Raw genomic sequence first — 17,403 nt, 5'->3', positions numbered from 1 at the left:
CTGATCACGATGTTGCAACATAACCCCTTTGGTCCACAGCTTCGAATAGCTTCATTTGAGGCAACCCTGGAGCAGTATAAAAGAAAACTGAATGAACTTGAACCAAGCCTCCCTACTGAGCATGCATCAAAAGAGTCAACTTCAGATGGTGAGTCCTGTATTGGAGATGGTGAAATCGATGACTTGCATCTTGAAGCTACAAGTAAGGTGCATCAAGATAGTCTATCTGATAGCTGTCAGCCAGAGAACGGAGAAGAAATCAGTGAAAAGGATGTATCTGTTCCAGATATTGGTAACCTTGAGCAAACCAAGGCCTTGATTGCTTCCCTTGAGGCTGGATTGAGGTTCTCGAAGTGCATGTCAGCTAGTATGTCGATCCTTGTTCAATTAATGGCTTCATCTTCTGCCACTGACGTTGAGAATGCTATTCTCTTGTTGATGAGGTGTAAGCAGTTCCAAATTGATGGTGCAGAAGCTTGTCTCCGTAAAATTCTGCCTCTGGTATGGTGCTTATCATATATCATAACTCATAAGAATCCATTTCTTCTGACATTTTTGAGTTAACATCCCCTTAATCTGTGGTAAAAACCTTGTTTTTTGCTGTCTCTGTAGGCGTTTTCTCAGGATAAGTCTATCTATGAGGCAGTAGAAAATGCCTTCATCTCAATTTACATAAGGAAAAATCCAGTTGACACGGCGAAGCAGCTGTTGAACCTTGCCATAGATTCAAATATAGGAGATCAGGCAGCACTAGAGTTTATTGTAAATGCTTTGGTGTCAAAAGGTGAAATATCTAGCAACACGGTAGGTTCCTTCTGTGACTCCAGCGTATGAGTATGCTACGAAATATGGTCAATCGATATATGTAGTCTGCTTATGCACGGTCAAGAACAACTAAAAAATAATGAGCGTGGTTATTGATTCACCTGCTAGAGGCTAATAAGAGCTTCTATCATTTTTTTCTTTGCAGATATCGGCTTTATGGGACTTCTTTTGCTTTAACATCAATGGGACAACTGCTGAGCAAAGTCGTGGGGCTCTATCTATCATTTGCATGGCTGCAAAGTCATCTCCTAGGATTCTTGGATCACACATGCAGGATATTATTGATATTGGGTTTGGCCGTTGGGCAAAAGTGGAACCTCTACTTGCCAGAACTGCATGCACTACTATTCAGCGGCTTTCCGATGAAGATAGGAAAAAGTTATTGCTCAGCAGTGGCAGCCGATTGTTTAGTATTCTTGAAAGCTTGATCACTGGGAACTGGCTTCCAGAAAACATATATTATGCTACTGCTGATAAAGCCATAAGTGCGATATACATGATCCACCCAACTCCAGAAACCTTGGCTTCTACTATTATTAAAAAGTCCCTGAGCACTGTGTTTGATGTAGTTGGACAAGATGAAGCACAGACTGATACCGACAATAATAAAGTTGATATTCTGACTCCAATTCAAGTAGCAAGACTCAGTAGATTCTTGTTCGCTATCAGTCACATTGCTATGAACCAGTTGGTGTATATAGAATCTTGTATCCAGAAGATACGGAGACAGAAGACCAAAAAGGACAAAGCCGCTGCTGACAGTCAGAATACAGATGAAAACCTTGGGGCCACACAAGAGGTACAGACCGATCTTCGTAGAGCATAGCTGGTGGCACAAATGTTGCAACCCTAGTGAGTTATTTTTGCATACTAGTGTGATCTCATGTGATGTTTTCTTTGTTTTATAGAAGAATAGCATAAATGCTGAGCTAGGACTTGCGGCCTCTGATGATGCACTGCTTGACACACTCGGTGAAAGAGCAGAGAGGGAAATTGTTTCCGGTGGTTCTAACGAGAAGAATCTGATTGGGGAGTGTGCAACTTTTCTCTCAAAGCTTTGCAGGAATTTTTCTGTGCTGCAAAAGGTAGTTAATTTTTCAATTCGTTTATTCTGTTTCATGTCGAGTGATGAAGTTATAAGCTTTCGTTTTATCTCCTTCTTTTGCGCTTACATTTATTTGGTTATATACAGTGCATGATAAATAAAACTTTTGACTTTCCATTCTTACAGCATCCTGAACTACAAGCTTCCGCAATGCTTGCATTATGCAGGTTTATGATTATTGATGCAAGTTTCTGGTGAGACTAAATCTTTATTATATTCTTTTTATCCTTTACAAAACTGAACATATACTTACTTAATGCATTAAAACTTAATGTATGCCAGCGAATCCAATCTCCAGCTTCTTTTCACAGTTGTTGAAAATGCACCGTCCGAAGTTGTCCGGTCAAATTGCACCCTTTCACTTGGAGACTTGGCAGTTCGTTTTCCAAATCTTTTAGAACCTTGGACAGAAAATATGTATGCCAGGTTACGGGATGCTTCAGTTTCCGTCAGAAAAAATGCTGTCCTGGTCCTTTCACATCTTATATTGAATGATATGATGAAGGTAACCTCTCTCTCCTCCCTCTCTTTAAATATCTGCAGTTATAGTTTGAGGTTTCACTCTATAAATCGTAATTTCAGGTGAAAGGGCATATCAATGAAATGGCTATATGTATAGAAGATGATGTAGAGAGGATCTCTAGTCTCGCAAAACTATTTTTCCATGAACTTTCTAAGAAAGGTCAGTTGCAATATGTACTTTACAGTTTACAATTACATGACATATTCCACCTTTGAATCAAATTTAACACTTGAGAGCCTCTTTTCTGCCAAACAAATCCAGGATCGAATCCCATATACAATCTACTTCCTGATATACTTGGGCAGTTATCCAACCGTAATTTAGAGAGGGAGACATTCTGCAATGTCATGCAATTCTTGATCGGCTCCATCAAAAAGGTATATAGCTTTTCCAAATCAATACTGGCGTTAATATACCCAGTATTTGTTCTTATTAATCACTCATCTGTATCCTCAACAATCTCCAGGACAAACAGATGGAGGCTCTGGTTGAGAAGCTTTGCAATAGATTTAGCGGAGTCACAGGTATGCATGTGTTGATGATATATCCTTACACCTGTTTTGTGATTAATAGGAAGTATATCCCTTTGACATCTACACCTAAACTTGCAGATGGAAAACAGTGGGAATACATTTCGTATTCTCTTTCGCTGCTGACATTCACAGAAAAAGGAATCAAAAAACTTATTGAGTCATTTAAGTCTTACGAGCATGCTTTAGCAGAGGATTTGGTGACCGAGAACTTTAGAAGCATAATCAATAAGGTCCGGTGTCTCTGGTTTTTGTCAACTTTGCCATTCTTTTCATGCTATATGTGAGTTTGACATCTGGTTGTGAATCTGAACAGGGAAAGAAGTTTGCGAAACCAGAACTCAAAGCTTGCATCGAAGAGTTTGAAGAGAAGATCAACAAGTTCCACATGGAGAAGAAAGAACAAGAAGAAACTGCAAGAAATGCCGAGGTTCACCGAGAGAAAACCAAGACCATGGAATCTCTTGCTGTCCTTAGCAAAGTGAAAGAAGAACCTGTAGAAGAATATGATGAAGATGAAGATGAATATGAAGACGAAGACGAAGAGGAAGATGAAGATAAAGACGAAGATGAAGGTGAAGGTTAGTAATTTTTTTACTTGGTGCTAAAGCAAAGTTCGCTGTACCAGGCATATGATAATAAAATGCCAGTTAACGACAATCTTTCTAAACATCAGATATTCTCTCTCCTTTGTTTAAGGACTGTTTTGTGTGTTTCTCAGATGTTTCAGACAGTGAAATTGTGGATCCATCAGTGGAAGAATCAGGCGATAATTTAATTGCAACTGAGACTGAAATCGTGGATCCATCAATGGAAGAATCAGGGGATAATTTGAATGCAACTGAGACCGAGGGTGAGCAATCTGACTCAGAGGATCAGCAATCTGACTCGGAGGAAGAGCCATCTGACTCCGAGGAAGAGCCAGATTCTGAGCAATGTGATACCCCCAATCCTCGTTCCTTAAACCAAAAGACTAATGGCGGTATGTGAAAACTTCCCTTTGTATCTTTAACAATCTCGCACAACTTAGAAACAGTCAAGTAAAGAGTTATAAGGTTTTCAGGGGGAGAAGGCGAATCAGAAAGCAAGAGTACAGAGTCATCGAGCAACATCAGGAGAAACCTGAGGTCAGGAAGTAGAAGTTAGAAGAAACATTGTGTATATGCAGAGAGAGAATGTGTCTGGTCAAATTGCTCAACATCTCGAGAGCTATCTTATATTAAACTACGTCTGTTTTGGTCACTAAATTGGTTTCTCTCTATGATGCCCAGAAATTGGTCACTGCTTAGTTGTGAACTTGTGATAAATTATAGCCAATTCGTCCAAGTATCACTGCAAGAACAAGCTCTTCCTTGTGGCCAAATTTTATATTAATTTTGTACCAAATGCCTTTTGTTTTCTACTCTTTTTCTTTGCACTGACGAATATATCAGTGCGATGTCCATAATCCTTATGGGGACTCGTAGAGTAGGTGATCACCTACTTTCCCATCCACGTTTTTTTCCTATCATTCTATTATAAACAAATTTGCACTAACCTGAATTTATTTCGGTTTATTTCGGTTTTCTCTTTTTGAATCTACGGAAACCGAAACAAACCAAACCGAGACTTAAAATCCGACACCTTCTTCGGCTTTCAGCTTCAGTTTCTCTCTTCTTTCGAGAGTCCCCACTTCAGCACTAGAACTGTCTCCGTCGCCGCGCATTATCTCGTCGATTAATATCTCAGACGAGAAATCACCGGAGAAGAAGCTTTTAATTCTCTTTCATCTACCCAAAAAACAAAATGGCATCTTCTCTATCACTTCACTCCTCCTTCGTACCTTCTTCCTTCGCTGATCTCCCCGACCGAGTAAGCCCCATTTATTTTTATTTAGAGACTTCAAATAAAGTTAATACCTTTTCTCCCCAATTTCTATTGCTTTTGCTGTGGCCTCTACCAAATTTAGTGATATCTGATCAACTGTGTCTCTCTGAAGGGTTTGCTCAGTAAGAACTCTCCGACCAGTGTTTCCATTTCCAAGTTTCCAACTTGGGAGAAGAAGCTGATCTCCAATCGTAACCTTTTCAAGCTGAATTGTGTGATGGAGCAAAGTGTTGATGGACAAACTCAATCTACTGTTGTTAACAATACCCCAGACAGCTTTAATGGTTCGTTTTTTGTTAGTTGGATCGTATTGATGATATAGTCAGCTCTTTTTTTTGTTTTTTTGGAGTGATGGGTGTTTCAATGTTTTGCAGCTATGAATATCAAAGAAGAAGCTAGCGTCTCTACGTTACTGGTTAACGTTGATAATGAATTTGATCCCTTTGATGCATTGAGCACTCCTCTTTACCAAACAGCTACTTTTAAGCAGGTACTGAGGCATGATTCTTTATTTTCATGGGAGGATTTGTCACTTGATGCTGTTTTTGTTTGCTTATTTTTAGCCTTCTGCTATTGAAAATGGACCTTATGATTATACAAGAAGTGGGAATCCTACACGGGATGCATTGGAAAGGTACTTGTTGCTTTAGCATCTTCTCGTTTCCGAGGTGATTTAGCTCTATTTGTATGTGTGTTGCTTCAGCGTTTCTTATAAAAGTTTTCTCCTTTTGTTAGTCTCCTTGCGAAGCTTGACAAGGCAGATAGAGCATTTTGCTTCACTAGTGGAATGGCTGCTCTTAGTGCTGTTACACACCTTATCAAAAATGGTAATTTCCAATTATTGACTTCTCTTAAATTTCTGATGTCTTTCGTTTTGATTGATACAATAGGTTGGTCTCATTGTAGTATATTTGATTTTGTTTCCATAGGTGAAGAAATTGTTGCTGGAGATGATGTATATGGTGGATCAGACAGATTACTATCCCAAGTTGTTCCAAGATCTGGCGTTGTGGTAAAGTTAGTATTGCTGCTACATATCATTCAGATATTTTATAACTACTTATTTTCGCAAAACTAAGATAACTTAATGATTCCATTTGATATCTTGTAGACGAGTAAACACGACTAAATTAGACGAGGTTGCTGCTGCAATTGGTCCCAAGACAAAGCTTGTGTGGCTTGAGTCTCCAACAAACCCCAGACAACAAATTTCTGATATACGAGTAAAATTCTTTGTTTCTTCAAAGTTTGGAGCCAGAACCACATGGCTGAAATCGACTTAGTTTGCTGTAAAATTAAAATTGTCCTATGGTTTGCTGTGTTTGTAGAAAATAGCTGAGATGACTCATGCTCAAGGTGCGATTGTGTTGGTGGACAACAGTATTATGTCACCGGTGCTCTCTCGGCCATTTGAACTAGGAGCTGGTGTGTAAAACAACTCTGACTTCGCTAAAAGTTTTGTTTTAATCCTCAGATTTACTTCTTAACACTCATATTTCAACTTCTCTGGCTTGCTAGACATCGTGATGCACTCGGCTACTAAGTTTATAGCCGGACACAGTGATGTGATGGCGGGTGTGCTTGCTGTAAAAGGCGAAAAGTATGTTGTCTCTACTCTTTTCTATGATCTGCTTTCAAGTATATGAGACATTTCTTTGAAACATCTGCCTTTCTTTATATATTGGTGTTAAAATTTCCAGATTGGCAAAGGAGTTGTATTTCCTTCAAAATTCAGAAGGTTCTGGATTAGCTCCTTTCGACTGTTGGCTGTGCCTACGAGGAATAAAGACAATGGCTTTACGTATAGAAAAGCAACAGGTCTTAACATTAACACCTCTAGAAATGATGTTGTCTCTCTGTTTTTGGTTGATTTCATTACTAACGTTATTAGCTGGCAAAAATCTTCAGGAAAACGCGAGGAAAATTGCAATGTACTTGTCTTCTCATCCAAGAGTGAAGAAAGTGTACTATGCTGGTCTACCAGATCATCCTGGTCATGATCTCCACTTCTCTCAGGTACTAAAAAGCATTAGCTGGTATATGAAAAAAAAAAAATAAATAAATGAAGATGATAATTTGAGTTCTGAACATAAGAATTAACTCTTTTCAAATATGCAGGCTAAGGGTGCAGGATCGGTTTTTAGCTTTATAACTGGATCGGTTGCGCTATCAAAGCATCTTGTAGAAACCACCAAATACTTCAGTATAGCTGTCAGTTTTGGTGAGACTCAAATTTACTTATATTCTGTTTCTTCTGAAGAAGCTCTAATAAGCTTTGGGATAGTTTTGGATTTTGATCTCTTCCACAATTTTTCTTTGACAACAGGGAGTGTTAAGTCACTTATAAGCATGCCATGCTTCATGTCACATGCAAGCATACCTGCAGAAGTGCGTGAGGCCAGAGGCTTGACCGAAGATCTTGTCCGTATATCAGCAGGAATTGAAGATGCTAATGATTTGATCTCTGATCTTGACATTGCTTTCAAAACCTGTCCTCTTTAGTTTCGCTTTGTTCTTGTCTCAGCTTTTGTAGTTTCATAGGCTTTTGAAGTAAGAATCTATGTAACAAACCATAAAACATAATTTGGTTTTTGAAACACACATAAAGCAATAAATTCATTATTTTGGATTTGTAATGTTGCTTGTTTTGGGTTTAAATCTGTATTATAGGCTTCAAAGCCAACATAAGCAGTTAAAACATGATTATTATTGTTCTTTACCTGCTGATTCTTGCAGGAACGTTCTGAGAGGACATTATATAACTACTGGTATGTTCTTGAAAGCTGATGATTCCTGCATGTTTTCTTCAATCATTTCTGACTGTTGATTTCGTGTTCTGATTTCAGACACTGCTGCAGGTTTTGTTTGTTTGATTTGTTTTTTTTTAAAAAAATTGCTTCCATTGAGACTCAACACTGTTGTTAATCAGCTTTTGAGTGTGAGATCAAAACCAAAACTGGTTTGTATCTGTTAACATTGTTTCATTGTATTTATTACCGGATTCTGAGAATTTTGTTCCCTTTGGATACTTTTACAATGTACAAAACAAAAAGATTACAGGTGGTCACCACACAGAACGAGATCATCCCACCTCACACAACTCTCAGTTTTAATCACCACCACTTGGAGGAGATAACCACTACTCTCTGTCTAACTACTCACTCTTTTGATCACTACTCTCACTACTCACACAATTCACTCTTTTGATCACTAACTACTACTCACAAAACTCACTCTTTTTTTTTAATCAAAACCAACTCTTTTGATCACCATTATTTTCTCACATAATCATTATCCCTACTAATCATAACTACAAATAAGATAATTATAATTATCACAGAAATTAGTTAAGACAACCTGTCAATAATTTGAAAGATGAAGAGAAAAGAACGACCAATTAGGTATTAGACAAAGGAATAAACTCTTACATCAACATTGATTTTTTTTATGATACTTTAAGAAATGAGAAAGCACCTCTCATTTTTTTAAGGTCTACATTTTGTTGATGAATTTTAATTTATTAAGGTTAGAATATTTAGACATTTTATAGCCATACAAAAATTTTCAAAGTAAAAATATACACAAAGACAAAAATCAAATGATGTTTTTTTCAATATATTCTTATCCGCTTACTAAAGCACATATATGTTAATTATTATTGTTTGTACAAGAAAGCCCCAATGTTAGGAATCAATCTCTAATTTATTTGATTTCATAACATCTCAGGCCCAATTAAAATCTAAGTAAATGTTCTCATACCCAGTAACAAGATCCAAGTAAATGTTTAGCATCACCAGAGTTTGTATCTCCTGTCCCATTTCAAATTAAAGAGCTTGAAGTTGAAGATTGTCTCGGTACTTTGGTCTTGCGGCTTTGGTCAGAAAATGTAGAAGCTTAAAGAAGGTCCACCTCAGCGGTACTTCTATCACCAAAACAGGTGCACTCAAAGTTTTAAGAGTTCTTCATTTCGATATATGCGTCCCTCCTGTTACAAAGGCCAGCTGACTAGTGATGATTAGGTTCTGTGGGCAAAGAGTGGTGATCAAAACAGTGAGCTCTGATAAAAAAAGAGTGAGTTCTGTGAATAGTGGTTAGTAATCAAAAGAGTGAGTTATATGAGTAGTGAGAGTAGTGGTTATCTCCCGTGGTGAATACGACGTCGTTGTCGGTAGTCCTGCGGTTGTAGCCCGAACTGACTTTTTCGATTTTCGGTTTGGCAATTGGTTCAATTAGTAGGGAGTTTGTTTCTCTTTGTTCTTGTCTCAGCTTTTGTAGTTTCATAGTAAGAATCTATATGACAAACCATAAAACATAATTTGGTTTTTGAAAACACATCAAGCAAGTTTTGGGGTTAAATCTGTATTATAGGCTTCAAAGCCAACATAAGCGGTTAGAACATGATTATTACGTACTGTAGTAAGTACGGATCTTTCTCCAATGTAAAACACAAATTTAAAAAAAATTCTGGATCTGAGNGATTACAGGTGGTCACCACACAGAACGAGATCATCCCACCTCACACAACTCTCAGTTTTAATCACCACCACTTGGAGGAGATAACCACTACTCTCTGTCTAACTACTCACTCTTTTGATCACTACTCTCACTACTCACACAATTCACTCTTTTGATCACTAACTACTACTCACAAAACTCACTCTTTTTTTTTAATCAAAACCAACTCTTTTGATCACCATTATTTTCTCACATAATCATTATCCCTACTAATCATAACTACAAATAAGATAATTATAATTATCACAGAAATTAGTTAAGACAACCTGTCAATAATTTGAAAGATGAAGAGAAAAGAACGACCAATTAGGTATTAGACAAAGGAATAAACTCTTACATCAACATTGATTTTTTTTATGATACTTTAAGAAATGAGAAAGCACCTCTCATTTTTTTAAGGTCTACATTTTGTTGATGAATTTTAATTTATTAAGGTTAGAATATTTAGACATTTTATAGCCATACAAAAATTTTCAAAGTAAAAATATACACAAAGACAAAAATCAAATGATGTTTTTTTCAATATATTCTTATCCGCTTACTAAAGCACATATATGTTAATTATTATTGTTTGTACAAGAAAGCCCCAATGTTAGGAATCAATCTCTAATTTATTTGATTTCATAACATCTCAGGCCCAATTAAAATCTAAGTAAATGTTCTCATACCCAGTAACAAGATCCAAGTAAATGTTTAGCATCACCAGAGTTTGTATCTCCTGTCCCATTTCAAATTAAAGAGCTTGAAGTTGAAGATTGTCTCGGTACTTTGGTCTTGCGGCTTTGGTCAGAAAATGTAGAAGCTTAAAGAAGGTCCACCTCAGCGGTACTTCTATCACCAAAACAGGTGCACTCAAAGTTTTAAGAGTTCTTCATTTCGATATATGCGTCCCTCCTGTTACAAAGGCCAGCTGACTAGTGATGATTAGGTTCTGTGGGCAAAGAGTGGTGATCAAAACAGTGAGCTCTGATAAAAAAAGAGTGAGTTCTGTGAATAGTGGTTAGTAATCAAAAGAGTGAGTTATATGAGTAGTGAGAGTAGTGGTTATCTCCCGTGGTGAATACGACGTCGTTGTCGGTAGTCCTGCGGTTGTAGCCCGAACTGACTTTTTCGATTTTCGGTTTGGCAATTGGTTCAATTAGTAGGGAGTTTGTTTCTCTTTGTTCTTGTCTCAGCTTTTGTAGTTTCATAGTAAGAATCTATATGACAAACCATAAAACATAATTTGGTTTTTGAAAACACATCAAGCAAGTTTTGGGGTTAAATCTGTATTATAGGCTTCAAAGCCAACATAAGCGGTTAGAACATGATTATTACGTACTGTAGTAAGTACGGATCTTTCTCCAATGTAAAACACAAATTTAAAAAAAATTCTGGATCTGAGAAGTGAGAATAGGAGAGGACACAGTGAGCAACTTGTTCTGAAATTCTGTTTCAGGTTAGGTAAGAAACAAGAACATGGAACTAACCGTGACACATCTGCACCAGAATTTACCAGATTTAAACCTTTTTGTCCACTAGGACAGGCACCTATCTATACATATCAAAGGAAACTGTGAATGCATTGAAAACTACAGTTGGCAAATAGGATGACATCTACACATATCCTTTATACCGTTTTCAGATAGTCAAGTTGAGTTTCTTTATACCAAAAGTAAAAAATTGGGAACTGGGTTATTCACCATGTAAGATTTACTGATGTACATATAAACATTATCCCCATACATCATCATCATATCCCCCTCTCTGCATTCCCGACTAAAACCATGTATTGTACCAGCAGAAGCATTCCTACGACAATCTACAAAACTCTAAAATCAGAAACCCCAAAAACGAAGCATTTATAGCTATAGATCAGACAGCAGTTGTGATACCGTCAAATCTAGGACGTGGTCTATCTGTTGAGATCCCCTCTTCCATTGACTTCCTCTTGTTGTTAGTACTCAACGTTTGATCCCCTTGTTGTACTAATAGCAGATCTTGTTGCAGAGGCAAGACTTCGATTTCAGCTTTTGTAGAGCCTTTAATCTCTGGTACAACTGCTGCTGCTGCTGCTACAGTTCCATTTTCATCTTTTGAAAGTTCCTCAATCTCCTCCAGCTTCTGGTTCTTCAACTTAGTTTTCATCATATGAGGTTTCAACTTGTTAAGATCAGCCAATCTTACTGGTTTCAAGAAAAACTCTTCAGCACCTTCTTCCAAACATCTGTTCAGACAGATTATGACACAATAACATCAGAACCTTTCTCTGTGCAAAACAAAACACAGTCTGAAGAGGCCCAAGCTCAAACTTCTACATCTTTCATTGTTGTTTACCTGCTGATTCTTGCAGGAACGTTCTCAGAGGACATTATAACTACTGGTATGTTCTTGAAAGCTGATGATTCCTGCAAAATAAAAAAAACAAAGCATCAATAAACAAATCACCAGAGAAAAATATTCCAAAGAGAGATTTCCTATATATTGACTTTCTAAGTTTCTCTAAAACAATTTTACCTTGACTTTCTTGAGCAAATCAAAACCAGTCATGCCTGGCATACAATAATCAGTAATTATAAGATTGACTTCAACTTCCTGTTAAAAAAAAAGTCACAATCAAACCACAAGAAGAAACCACTCAGAACCAAAACTTACCAGTTTTCCAAAACAAAAATAGTAAGATGACTAATCAAACATAGAACTGATTAAAAAAAGGAACAAGATTTAACAAACCTGGTGATTTACAGGAGCCGTAGAAAGTGCATTTGGATCATTACTCTCAATACCTTGTCTTAAACCCAGAAACTCTAAAGCCTTTGAGCCTGAATCAACAGTAGTTACTACAAAAATACCCAAAAAAAAAAAGCTTAGAACTTTCTTCGATTCTATCAAACAAAGCTTAAGACTTTTTCTACCTTTAAATACTCATTATAATGATTATGATTACCTTGACACGAAGACTTTTGAAGCAATCTCTCAATAAGTTTCCGATCAAAAAGACTATCATCAACAGCTAATACATGAAACTGCGATTCTGCTGCCATACCCATTGCAAGAAGATCTTACTTATCTCTCCAATCGATGAACCCAGATGTAAAGTCTTCGACTTTTTTTTGTTTTCTTCACTAGAAATAATCAATTTTTTTTTTTTGTTTTCTTCACTAGAAATAATCAATTTTTTTTTTTGTTTTCTCCGAGATTTGATGCGTTTTTTTTTGTTTTAACATAAGGATGCTGAAGCTGATAAAAAAGTGAGGGGTGTGTTTGCACTTAAAACAAGATCTGATTAATATGTTTATTCTTCTCCCTCTACCAATTTCTTGCAAAAGAGAGAGACAGAGAGGGAAAAAAAATGAATAAAACTAATTTTAAGCTTTGAATTGTGGAGAAAGCAAAAGAAGAGTTTTTGATATATAAAAATGTTTTTGTATTTTCTTGAGAAGACAGCGCAGAGGAGGAAAAAAAAAGACAAAAAAAATAAAAAATAATCAAAACAAATCTTTTGGAGGATTTTTAAGGATTAGATAAGGAGGTGTGCTTTGCTTTTTATATACTACTACTACTATGACCACAACCGCTTGAAATATTTTTTTATATATAAACATCTAAAATCTTTTTAGGGAATAGAGTTGCAAGATTTTATATTTTAAAACAAAACTATAGTATATCTCATCATTATTTTATTATCCAATATAATATTATAACATATATATATTTTTTAATGATTTTCGCCCAAAAATAAAAATAATTACCAAATTTTTTAGTGTTTGTAAAATTAACTATATCTGCATACAAGTAAACTAACCGTAACAAACAAATTGAAATACGTGTATCGATAAAAACATTCAAGAAACAATTATACAGTAGAACTTCTATAAATTTAATAAGGTTGGGACCATAGAATTTTATTAATTTATAGAAGTTTTAATTTATCGATAAATTAATAAAATATTAATTTATGAAAATGATTTTTTATCAGAAATTCAGAGTTTAGAAGAAATTGATGCTATTATTTTTCAAGGTGATGATGAAGTTGAAAAAGATATGACGGTACCTTTAGAACCAGTTACACATAAGAAAACAATTATCGCGTCAAAAACTCTCTACAATTTTTTTTTGATGCTATTTGAGAAGATAACACCAGAAGTTTTTGATGTAGTCAGAAATATTATAGATACTCTCCAACAAGAATGCAAATTTAAGAACAAACAAATAATAGATTTATATATCACTAGATTTATATATATATATATATACTAGTTTATTTGATTATTAATTTATGATATTGATGGGACTATATTTTTATATGGGATTTTTTAAAAAGTTATTAATTTATTATTTTATCCAAAATTACATTAGTCCCAACTTGGAACCAAAGAAATTTATTAATTTATAAAGATTATTAATTTACCGAATATTAATTTATATATATTCTGTATATATATATATATATATATACCTCAAACTAAAATGGAGGGTCGAAGTCAAACTTACAATCAAATAATGGTTGCTAATAGTTTGGATGAAATCACATTTGTTAGTCATTAATCAAAAGCGCCGACAATATCAAAGAAGATACTATTCTACTTATAAAAATGAAACTCTAAAAAAAAAATGAAAATCTAATTTTGTATAATGTTTAGATGATTTTGTTAGCTATATATCTTTATTTTGAGTTTGTTAGTTTGGGGGTTGAGCTTTGGTTATGTTTGGATTAGCTCATCTTGTATTAAGCTTTGTTCAAGTTTAATTACTTGGTCGTTGTGGCTTTGAAAAATTTAAGTGGATTTAGATTATTTTATGGTGACATGACATCCTGAGAGACCCTACAAAGCATTTATAGAGAAATTGCATCTTATACGGAAAAAATAAGTTTGATTCTCTTGTTATAGTCATTTGTATTCAAGCATGTTATCATCTTTTGGTATGGGGAAAGTTTTTATAGTTTTTCGAGAGCTAAATCAGTTTCGAGACAAAATGATTTTACTTTAAATAATGTATTGATAAATTCTTTTTCTCTTCTAGTTTTAGATTATGGAAAGATCATTGTGTCACTGCAATTTCATTTTTGTCTTTTATCTTTTGATTTATAATCTTTTGAACTATTATATAATTTTTACAGTGAAATATATATATATATATATCTTTATTTTGAGTCATACTAATCAATTTACTTCGTAAAATATGGTATCTTAATAAGTTGAAGCCTTATTCAATAAATAAATTAAAAAAAGATCCATAATATTAATATATAGGAGTTTAATATTTTTCCAAAACTTCAAGTAATTCAGCAGAACAAATAAATGTAGAAACGGGACCCGCCAAAATCTTGAGAGATACAGGTGACGTCATCAAAGATGCCTCTATTTTTTTGGTTTAATAATCATTAAATTGTTCACTTGTTTTTTTTGCTCCAATTTAAGACAAATACATAAATAAATAAGAAAAAGAAATGAAAAAAAAAGGTTAGAAAACAATATTCAGCGAAACGTGAAGTAATGAGCAGTTGGGTTTTGTGGTGGCAACGACATGCCAATATTTAATCGATTCTATTGCAAAAGATTTGTTTCCCATGGTCATTTTGCCCAATCCCATCATCATGATTTGCCATTATCAACATATATTTCATCTCTACTTATACCCACGACTCGTGTCGACCTCTACGGGCCACACGTCAAAGTCCCTCCAATAGCAACGTACTCCCTCTCTCATTCATTCGCCTAGTGGGTTCCATTTTTAGTGAGTGAGTGATGCATGGTTACAATTTGAATTACACTACAAAATAGTTGTAAGAAACAACAAAGATTATTACAAGCGAATTTAACAATACCCTAATATCTTTTTAAAAAAAAATTTATTCCTACTTTTAAGTTTTATCCACACGAAAGAAAAAAGGATCTTAAGTTTTAATTTATTATACGCCAAAGTCAACCTATGAGTTTCATGCACGCTGACACATTCCATTTTAAAATCCCACTGATATAATTTTTAATTTGCCAAATGAAATCTTCTCTTAATCCATAAACAAAAAGATAATTGTCTAAATCAATGTAATTCAACATGATGAGTCCACAAGTCATCTATTTTTTTTTTGTTTGTTTTGTTGTTTAACACAAATGGACCAAATAAAAGACATGAAAGAGTAAAGACACTCAAGTAATTCAAAGAAGGAGAAGAAGTGATAAAAAGGAATCAAAGGATGGTGCAATTGACCAAAAAGATATGGCTCGATCGAGTGGTCTATTTAACTGTAATCCACAATGTCGGGAAGACATGCTTTTAATCCACACTAGTCGAAATGTTCTTCTATTAATTACAGATCATCTCTCTCTATCTATCCCTCTCTTTTCATCACAACCATCCATTGTTTTTTCTTTTTACGAGGACCCTCTCTCTTCTTCTTTTCTCTAATACAAACACCTTCATCATCACAGATTTTGACCCTAAATATAAAAACATTACGAGAGACAAGTCATTTTTAGACCGGCTGTGTTATCAAAGTATTTGGTTTCGAAATTAATCTGATCAACATTCAACAATGATATTCAGTTTGGAAAAAGGATGTAGTAGCTTTTAGTACTGACCTAAAAAGCCCAAAGTAGAACCCGATATTATATTTTCACTTTTCCATCTCTAGACCATGCATGTTACAGTTCCGTTGTTTCGAACACATTATTTGTGTTTGAATATATTATGCAGTTCAAATATCATGTTTACAATAAAGAAAAAAAAATGTTTACATTAAAGAAAAATAGAAATTTTGTTAAAACATTTTTTCTACTATATAAACACAATAATTTAACATCTTAAACGTAAGCATAATTAGGTATATATATATAAGATAATAAACCCCCTTAAATAAATATTACCTAATCGGTTTTTATGTACAGAGAGGTGAGAATGTCATATTTGGTGGATGTGTGTCATAGTGACATGTGAACTGGACCACATGCAATGAACGTAATCCGAGAAGTTTTCGGGTTGAAGTGAGGTAGTTGAGTGGCTTAGGTCCCTCGTTCAGATATGTGATCCATCTGCATGTATATATATGATTTTTGCATTTATAGTATTCATTTGAGGCTTGCTTGCTCAAGCTCAACGGTAACCTTATCTTTGATACTGAGATTATATCCCGGTTACTAAACTCATCCAGGTCTATATATCAAATTATCAATTATGTGCTGCCATGTATACGTATATATTATAAAATATGAATAGTTAAAACATATACATGAATAATAAGAAAGCATAAGTAATTGACCAAAATAGAAAGAAAAAGTAAAGTAGAAAAGTTGTATATATATATACCTATATATATATACACACACACATTTTCGTAAGCAATAAATAGGATTGGCCAAATTAACATAAATGCTGTAGAACTAGTCGGTAGGGTTTGTTTTTCTTTGTCCTTGTGAATGTGTTGGAATAAACTTGGACTGCTCAAATTTATTAACTTAAGTTATACAAAATCATATTTTTAATTGAATAAAAGTTGACACCCTATCATTTCTTAATTTTCTTTGCTAAAAATAGTGGGCAGAAATTAAAATTTCTAAGAACAATGCGTTGTGAAAGGTGCTTGTTTTGGTTGAAGAGTGTGATAAAATTATATATATATATATATATATATTTAAAAAATAGTGCAAGCAGGTAAAAATAAATAAACAAATAGTGAAATAGAAGTGTGATGTGAAGGGGGAGGGCACTCTTCGGCTTATAAACATGAACATTGCACACAATATGGCCCCTCTCTATCTCTTTCCCTTGTCTTCAGGCTTTTCTCCTTAATGGTCGCTTCTTTTGTTGTCCACTTTTTCCCATTAAATAGTAAAACCGAAAGAATATTTATTTTCGATGAGTTTTTAAGGCTTGGGAGAAATTTATTTTTTGAAAATGGAGTTTGTTTAACGTTATGAGAGTTTTTTTTGACAGATGAATCCATTCCATAAATGGGATTAAATATAGTATCTATTCGATGGAAGATGTGTACAACTTTTAGAAGAGTTTGGAAGTTTTCTTACAATGAGATTTTGCTAATCCATCATAGTACTGCATAG

At 34.6% G+C, this 17,403-nt stretch overlaps 4 protein-coding genes across 5 annotated transcripts; 3 read left to right on the top strand and 1 right to left on the bottom strand.

The window, feature by feature from the left end:
- LOC104791998 (condensin complex subunit 1-like) lies at window positions 8-3,643 on the top strand. The gene is made up of 11 exons (XM_010518012.2): window positions 8-501; window positions 613-804; window positions 971-1,624; window positions 1,734-1,910; window positions 2,057-2,124; window positions 2,213-2,435; window positions 2,513-2,612; window positions 2,715-2,830; window positions 2,920-2,977; window positions 3,065-3,216; window positions 3,300-3,643. Exons 1-11 carry the CDS (start codon window positions 10-12, stop codon window positions 3,567-3,569), a joined length of 2,502 nt encoding a protein of 833 aa, XP_010516314.1. The 5' UTR covers window positions 8-9; the 3' UTR covers window positions 3,570-3,643.
- On the top strand, window positions 3,549-4,385 carry LOC104791997 (dentin matrix acidic phosphoprotein 1-like). The gene is made up of 3 exons (XM_010518011.2): window positions 3,549-3,564; window positions 3,705-3,965; window positions 4,047-4,385. Exons 2-3 carry the CDS (start codon window positions 3,794-3,796, stop codon window positions 4,127-4,129), a joined length of 255 nt encoding a protein of 84 aa, XP_010516313.1. The 5' UTR covers window positions 3,549-3,564; window positions 3,705-3,793; the 3' UTR covers window positions 4,130-4,385.
- On the top strand, window positions 4,621-7,555 carry LOC104791996 (cystathionine beta-lyase, chloroplastic). 2 transcript variants are annotated; one of them, XM_019246856.1, is made up of 13 exons: window positions 4,621-4,834; window positions 4,973-5,133; window positions 5,224-5,339; window positions 5,413-5,483; window positions 5,585-5,676; window positions 5,779-5,866; window positions 5,961-6,072; window positions 6,178-6,274; window positions 6,368-6,449; window positions 6,550-6,667; window positions 6,758-6,865; window positions 6,968-7,070; window positions 7,176-7,555. In XM_019246856.1, exons 2-13 carry the CDS (start codon window positions 5,067-5,069, stop codon window positions 7,349-7,351), a joined length of 1,230 nt encoding a protein of 409 aa, XP_019102401.1. In that variant the 5' UTR covers window positions 4,621-4,834; window positions 4,973-5,066; the 3' UTR covers window positions 7,352-7,555. The 2 variants fall into 2 exon arrangements, with proteins under 2 accessions (XP_019102401.1, XP_010516311.1); XM_010518009.2 differs by having other exon boundaries at window positions 4,622-4,834; window positions 4,962-5,133.
- LOC104791995 (two-component response regulator ARR9) lies at window positions 10,990-12,742 on the bottom strand. Its single transcript, XM_010518007.2, has 5 exons — window positions 12,291-12,742; window positions 12,077-12,183; window positions 11,861-11,938; window positions 11,681-11,751; window positions 10,990-11,570 (listed from the first exon to the last, which is right to left on the bottom strand). Exons 1-5 carry the CDS (start codon window positions 12,391-12,393, stop codon window positions 11,219-11,221), a joined length of 711 nt encoding a protein of 236 aa, XP_010516309.1. The 5' UTR covers window positions 12,394-12,742; the 3' UTR covers window positions 10,990-11,218.

The sequence above is a fragment of the Camelina sativa genome, chromosome 6 (genome assembly GCF_000633955.1).
Source record: "Camelina sativa cultivar DH55 chromosome 6, Cs, whole genome shotgun sequence".
Taxonomy (NCBI): domain Eukaryota; kingdom Viridiplantae; phylum Streptophyta; class Magnoliopsida; order Brassicales; family Brassicaceae; genus Camelina; species Camelina sativa.
This window is presented reverse-complemented; position numbering and strand designations above follow the sequence as displayed.